This window comes from Macrobrachium rosenbergii, chromosome 12 (genome assembly GCF_040412425.1).
Source record: "Macrobrachium rosenbergii isolate ZJJX-2024 chromosome 12, ASM4041242v1, whole genome shotgun sequence".
Taxonomy (NCBI): Eukaryota; Metazoa; Arthropoda; class Malacostraca; order Decapoda; family Palaemonidae; genus Macrobrachium; species Macrobrachium rosenbergii.
In genome coordinates this window covers 21,683,001-21,691,449 of record NC_089752.1, presented here as the reverse complement: position 1 = coordinate 21,691,449, position 8,449 = coordinate 21,683,001, and the positions used below count along the sequence as shown (strand labels likewise).

Genomic DNA, 8,449 nt, shown 5'->3' with positions numbered 1-8,449 from the left:
TTTCAAACATCTAAAGGACCGGTTGTAACTAAATAAACTTTAATGGAAATCACATCTAAGGAACGGCATATGAAGCTTATGAAATGTAGACTTTTTTCTAATATAAAATAAAAGTGTAGTGACTGAGAAAGCTGAACTTTTGAACAAGAAATCCATATCAGCAGATGTTTTTGATGTAGATTTAATTTCTAATACATGCTTAACTTGAAATGGGTAAATCTAACATACAGAAAATAAATTCACTTTCACACAAAAATCAAAATGAGTTTCTGCCATCAGACCTTTGAATTCCTTTCATGAAAAGCAAATGTGCTTGAAATTATCTCAAAACATCTGTATTAGAAAAAAAATATCCTAATTTTGGGGTGCGTGGGTTAGTTCGTTAGTTTGTGCTTACATACAAATACTGTAAGCTTGTGTATATTGACCTACTTTCACTGGATAAAGAACCTCAGTAAATTGTCCGTTTTATGTCTTGAAGGAAAGTGTATACATAGGATGAGGTTCCTAGATTCATGTATCCCATTCCTAACCATATGGCAATGGGTACAATGTTGGCCACCCATCCACTATCTAGTTACCCATTGCCAGTGTTGGTCACCCATCCACAACCTAGTTACTCATTGCCAGTGTTGGTCATCCATCCACAACCTAGTTACCCATTGCCAGTGTTGGTCATCCATCCACAACCTATTTACCCATTGCCAGTGTTGGTCATCCATCCACAACCTAGTTACCCATTGCCAGTGTTGGTCACCCATCCACAACTTAGTTACCCATTGCCAGTGTTGGTCACCCATCCGCAACCTATTTACCCATTGCCTGTGTTGGTCATCCATCCACAACCTATTTACCCATTGCCAGTGTTGGTCACCCATCCACAACCTAGTTACCCATTGCCAGTGTTGGTCACCCATCCGCAACCTATTTACCCATTGCCAGTGTTGGTCATCCATCCACAACCTAGTTACCCATTGCCATTGTTGGTCACCCATCCACAACCTAGTTACCCATTGCCAGTGTTGGTCACCCATCCGCAACCTATTTACCCATTGCCAGTATTGGTCACCCATCCACAACCTAGTTACCCATTGCCAGTGTTGGTCATCCATCCACAACCTAGTTACCCATTGCCACTGTTGGCCACCCATACACGACCAAGTTACCCACTGCCAGTGTTGGTCACCCATCCACAACCTAGTTATCCATTGCCATTGTTGGTCACCCATCCACAACCTAGTTACCCATTGCCAGTGTTGGCCACCCATCCACGACCAAGTTACCCACTGCCAGTGTTGGTCACCCATCCACAACCTAGTTATCCATTGCCATTGTTGGTCACACATTCACAACCTAGTTATCCATTGCCAGTGTTGGCCACCCATCCACGACCAAGTTACCCATTGCCAGTGTTGGTCACCCATCCACAACCTAGTTACCCATTGCCAGTGTTGGTCACCCATCCACAACCTAGTTATCCATTGCCATTGTTGGTCACCCATCCACGACCAAGTTACCCATTGCCAGTGTTGGTCACCCATCCACAACCTAGTTACCCATTGCCAGTGTTGGTTACCCATCCACAACCTATTTACCCATTGCCAGTGTTGGTCATCCATCCACAACCTAGTTACCCATTGCCAGTGTTGGCCACCCATACACGACCAAGTTACCCACTGCCAGTGTTGGTCACCCATCCACAACCTAGTTATCCATTGCCATTGTTGGTCACCCATCCACAACCTAGTTACCCATTGCCAGTGTTGGTCACCCATCCACGACCAAGTTACCCATTGCCAGTGTTGGTCACCCATCCACAACCTAGTTACCCATTGCCAGTGTTGGCCACCCATCCACGACCAAGTTACCCACTGCCAGTGTTGGCCACCCATCCACGACCAAGTTACCCACTGCCAGTGTTGGTCACCCATCCACAACCTAGTTACCCATTGCCAGTGTTGGTCACCCATCCACAACCTAGTTATCCATTGCCAGTGTTGGTCATTCATCCACAACCTAGTTACCCATTGCCAGTGTTGGTCACCCATCCACTTTCTAGTTACCCATTGACAGTGTTGGTCATCCATCCACAACCTAGTTACCCACTGCCAGTGTTGGTCACTCATCCACCATCTACTGTAGATGCCCACTGCCAGAGTTAGTCACCCATCCACTATCTAGTTACCCACTGCCAGTGCTGGTCACCCATCCACTCTCTAGTTCCTTCTTATGAATAAAGCGCTAACTAGAAAAATCCTATTCCCTATTAACAAAAATCCCATTCAAGACGAAATCATGAGCAATAAATAACGTCAACAACTCATCCGAGCGGGATTAATCCCTAAATTTCACTAGGCACCGTAGCCATTGTGGTTGAATATTCCTATTCAGGATGCTAGATCCTCTCCAACGACGTTCATAATTTAGCAGCCGTGGCATGGGAATGGGGACATTCGCCATGAATATTCAAAACGACTCGGCTTTTTCTCTCGCGGTCTTGTTGAATCCTCCTACTTTGAGTTTAATATCAAATGCCGAGGCCCTGCGTCTATTCGTTTTATTCCATTAGACGAGTGTAAAAGAGACGACGCTTTCGCGCCGGGTTATTTGAATGCCTGAACTTTCTTCTTCCCTTCAACAACATCTCGGGCGAGGAGCACCCAGCTCCCAGAGCGTCACTGGTTACGGTTGCTGATTAGGTAAAGGGTTTGTTTGGTATGCGTTGCGTATTCTGGCTGTACGCCAGCAGTGTATATGTTACCATGGAACAAGGCCTAGCAAATGTTTAACTTAAAATAAACATACCATCTGTATATGATTATGGATACACAGAGGGTTTTCCGTATTTGAGGTAAAAACCTAGACTTTTTCCAAACAAGCCTGGTATTAAACCATTGTTTCGGTAATAGCACTCCTTGCTAATGTTTCTTAATATGATTATCACGATGCTTCACACAAGCCACTTTAAATATTTCATAAACAGTGCTCCACTACTCTAGTTCTGGTTCATTACACGCGTTCACAGTCAGATATCTGCTGCCCAGATTGGCCATCTCGGAAACTGGGAATCATTAGCAGGCAATGACTAGCCAAAACACACTTCATGGTATATTACCTAACATAATAACGAGGACTTTGTTTTGTTTATTAGAAAAAATTCCAGTAAACCACATTTTTAAAGATTCATCATAATCAGATAGCAACCAGCTGAAATAAACAGGAAGAATCTAACTGGGCTTCTCTTGTGAGACTCAACATTAAAAAATGCAAATAGAGGGATTATGAATTGCACATATGCTAAGGAAAATCCCTTGGTTCCAGAGAAAAAAAACTTTTACAAACATTATGCTGATCGTATAAATTAACAGCGACCTCATTTAAGAATAAGTATGGGATAGATATCACTCTTGTATTTTCAAAATACCTCTAAGTGAAGACTGCATTTACATTTAAAACATAAAGGAAAGGACTGTGAAATAAAATACTAGGTACACTGACGTGGCCTTCCCGTGAGTTTCTCCTGCAATATTAAATCCCATGATGGGCTGTTCTGCTCTCAAATGCATACAAGCAGAGAAACCTTTTACGTGGTAATATTCCTTTCAACCATAAAAACCACTCATGCTGTAACCCCCGCCCCCCAATACCCCTGTATCGAAACACCTCAAACGATTCAAAAACTCATTACAGGCTTACATTACTACCATAAACATAATCTCATTTGCATCCAGTTTCCCGACATGAGAATCTTTCAAAACTAAAAAGACAGAGAATGAAAAATAAAAAAAAGTATCTAACACTCCATTTACCCCATGCGAAGACTCATTATCCACTAACTGAGGTCTCGATCAAAACCATTCATGGGCAGTGACATGCAACGTAATAACGAAAACGCTATGGATGGCGCCCAAGATTGGTTGGGGGAGGCGAGGAAACGACAAGGGGCGAAGGCCGCCGCTGATGCCGCTTCTGCAGCCGAGGGCTGGATATTGCAAGGCTAAAACCCATCACCGAATTCCCGTCTAATATCCTGGGAGAGACATAAAGCAGGCTGTGATCTCTAAATTGCATTGCGCTCATATAAAAATCCAAATTCCATTTCAGAAAATGCAAGAGATCCCGCTCTCAAGCGAGAGCGGTTTATCGTAATGCTTCTTTTATTCCTGAGGGGTGAATGCGAATGAACAGGGGCCAGGAAATACAGTGTTTTACAGTGATTTTTTTAGTCATAAAAGGCTAATTGAAGTTATCCATACATTTTCTTTGCATTTCTCTCTCTTCCTCCCCACCCTCCCTCTCTCTCTGTGTATACACACACACACACACACACACACACACACACACACATATATATATATATATATATATATATATATATATATATATATATATATATATATATATATATATATATTGAATAGAGACAGACAGAGATAATAAACACGAATAAGTCTGGTTTACAAAAATTTCATGGGGCAACCTATCAGTAGTAGATATATGTAAGCAAAGATGTTATAATTGTGTGCAACAACTCATATATATATATATATATATATATATATATATATATATATATATATATATATATATATATATATATGTATGTATGTATGTATGTATGTATGAATGCGTGTATGTGTATTTATATATATAACCTCTTTTCCTTTACAAAGATAAATAAAAAGTTCCTAGTAATTCCATAAAGTTAACACGGCGTAAGAAAGTAGGAGAAAAATTACTCCTGCGGACAGAATATAACGTCTACGGTAGAATGGTTACAGCTCAGGAAAATCGATGGATGAAGTGGTAATATCGTATCCCTCGTGAAAGAGGTGACGGTGAGGGCACAGGGGGAACTGAGAGAGAGAGAGAGAGAGAGAGAGAGAGAGAGAGAGAGAGAGATGAGAAACATATTTCATGGAATGAGAGACAGGGAAGAAGAGCGGGTATGGCACGGGTGGGTGGGGGGGTGGGGAGGGGATACGGGTGGAGTTGTGAGTGGGGTGGGGGGTGGGGGGGTGGGGGGGTGGGGACAGGGAGGCTGATATCGAGGCAGGGTCTCATCAAATACAGTGCCAAAACCACTATTCACAACAGACCCCCCGAATACAAAAGGAAATGAAATTGGGATCAGTAAAGTTGATTTTCCAAACAAACTTCACCCAGAGGCGATATCAAACTTTTCTCTTATCACATTCAAGGTACATTTCTGTTCGGGGCGAAAAAGAAAGAATTGGAAAAAAAACTGAAAGGAAACTGACAGCTGTTCCTGAAGTGTTTGAAGTGAGGAAAAAAGTTCTAGGTAAACAGCTGGAGGTACAGAGTATAAATATGGAATGAAGAATCTCTCTCTCTCTCTCTCTCTCTCTCTCTCTCTCTCTCTCTCTCTCTCTCTCAAAGACTGAAATTCATCCTCTCGGTCAATGTTTCAGGTTATTAAGAAACCCAGGTGAGATGAGTATATGATTTTCAAATATGGGTTAAGGAGAGAGAGAGAGAGAGAGAGAGAGAGAGAGAGAGAGAGAGGTTGGGGGAGTTATGAAAATGCGTTTTGGGAGAACTTCTGTTGGCAGACTTATATGGAAATGAACGTATCGTTTATTTTGCAAAACTGAAACTATTTGAAAATAGTTGGATGGAAATTTAAATTATGATGTTTTTTATGGGAGCAATGAAATATCGTCGCAATTTTATTACGATCTAAAACAGTGATTCCTAAAGGTGGATGGATCTTTAAACGGGTGTCATTAATACTGAAACAAAATATTTCCAATACTGCTGATCGGCATTTTAATGAAAATTCATCTACTCTGTGAAGTGAACGCAACAAAGCATCAGGTACTTCGTACATATATTTATTAGGTTTTCAGAAGCCTCCCTTTTATTCAAATTTGGAAAGATTCTTTAAAAAAAGCCCCACACCCAAAAAAAAAAAAACACACAAACCATGAGAGGAACATGCAATGAGCAAAGGTTTGCTTGAAAAAAATACCGTTATTTTGAACTTGGAGAACTCTAAGTCAAGTCATAGGGAGAAAAAGGCATTCCTTAAGCTTCATGGAAATAAAGTTAATTTAATCACCTAACAAAGAAAGAAGGCAATTCATAGAAATGGTAAAACTAAATAAAGTGCTTAAGCTCCTTTACTCCAACGTCATATGGATGCTAAGTACGACCAAGTGTTTTTCGGAACTTATGGGGTAAAAATATTTCATTTAAGAAATATGAAAAATATAGTCTGCTTTTTGAACTGAAACGACTCTAAGAGCTTATGCTCCTATCATGTGTGCTCTCTCTCTCTCTCTCTCTCTCTCTCTCTCTCTCTCTCTCTCTCTCTCTCTCTCTCTTATACACACACACCTTTACTATAAAAAGAAAAAACAAAAAATAATGAATGATAAGCAACATCTTCAACACAGGAGAACGTCAAGGAATATATATATATATATATATATATATATATATATATATATATATATATATATATATATATATATATATATATATATATATATATATATATATATATATATATATATATATATATATATATATATATATATATACATATATATATATATATATATATATATATATATATATATATATATATATATATATATATATATATATATATATATATATATATATATATATATATATATATATATATATATATATATATATAGTCAATTACACACACACATATATATGTGTGTGTGTGTGTGAGTGCGTGTGCAGCAATCTTAAAATCACAATAAAAAGTCTGCATTATTAGCTTAACGGCCACTGAAATTTTCCATGGTTATTAGATAAAATTCTCGCAACTACCAACAGTGCTTAAAACATACATACATAAATAACAGTTGCTATATTTTTACTCGTTTTTTTAGCACATTCCTCTTTCATCAGCCTTTTTTACCTCGTTAAGAGTCGTTTTCAGAGAGTCGTAAAATAACTGAAAGAAAAAAAACGTATACTATTGCACTCGACGTGGAATCTCTCCATGCGAATTCATAAAATTCTTTTCGACTGGCATGTTACCAATATCACTCTGCAAACTGCAGCATCATATTTCATTTCTTTTTAAACCAGGGATAAACAAACTCATATTAACGATTAAAGAGTAGTTATGGCTATTTTCATCAAAACGCCTCTATAAAAATGTGTAGCAAGATATTCATCTCACATAAACCAGAAGAGCTGGGAGATGCAGGTTAGAGAAGTAAAACTCATTCTTATCAAAATGAATCTATACAAAACGTGTCGTCAGTTGTTCATCTTACGTAAACTAGAGGAGCCGTGAGATGCAGGCAGAAAGAATTTCCTCAAGTATCAGAGAGTTAACAAACTATTGGAAAACGGTAACCAAGCAGATCAAGCTGAGTGGAGAAGTCACAGGAGCAGCATAGGACATTTTTCGAAAGGATGCTTTGGTAGATGGGGACAGAGAGAAGGATCACGCGCCCTCAAGAATTCCAATAACCTGGATGTCACTGGAGAAATGTCCTTCATATAGTACTGAGAGAGAAGAAAAATAAAGGAAGACTGAAAATTAATATCCTTTCTTTTTAGCTTTCTCAGGCAAAGAGGATGACGAGGATGATGGTGGAGCAGCTAACGGTCAATATAATACTTATGAAGATGATGACGAGTCATGGTTTTCGTTATTTATTGAAATAAATTATATTTACAGCAATGCTAGTTATCATTACTATTATCAAATGGCTTAAAATCGTTCACTGAAATACGAAACAACAAAAAACAAGATACAGAGGCTGAACAATTCTTATCTTCCTCAGAGCATGCACTTCCAAATTGACATTTCCCATGCAGCCAATACTCGTTTTATGAGCTCAAAAGACAATGAGAATACATTATACTTCTTTCTCAGATGACAACTGAACTATTCCCAATGTTCTCAAAAGAATGTAAGACACATAATGATGAACCTCAACTTAAGAAAATTAAATATGAAAAAAATATGTTGCATCCAGTCAGAAATAAGCGGATAACACAAGAAAGCATACATTTAACTTTATCGAAATCAAGTAGCCTATCCACATAAGGCTGGCCTCAAGGACTTGTTCTGAAATGAGATGTGAAAACTGGAGAGAAATAAAATCAAAGAACGCACTTTTTCTTCTATAATTTATGTCTTATTTTACTCCATTTCTGTAGTGCTTATTACCTGTATTATCTTGCATTTTCACCTCTATGTCGTGATATTATTTGTCGCCAAGAGGATGCTACAGTATAAAGAGCCCTTGGCTGTGTGTATAGGTCGCCGCAGGCGGAACATAAAAGCTTTATCAATAAATGCTATTTCTTTGAAAAAGTAGAAAACTTTGCTATTATTAATACTAATAATACGACTACTAAGAACTGCAGCTTTCAACAAGACGATAATAAAAAAAAATAACAGTCGTGATTGTATAAATGAATAAAG

General features: G+C 38.5%; 1 protein-coding gene across 1 annotated transcript; it reads left to right on the top strand.

The window, feature by feature from the left end:
• The first annotated feature begins 542 nt into the window (after positions 1 to 542).
• On the top strand, positions 543 to 2,162 carry LOC136843972 (uncharacterized). The gene has a single exon (XM_067112989.1). It carries the CDS (start codon positions 543 to 545, stop codon positions 2,160 to 2,162), a length of 1,620 nt encoding a protein of 539 aa, XP_066969090.1.
• The last annotated feature ends 6,287 nt before the right edge of the window (positions 2,163 to 8,449 follow it).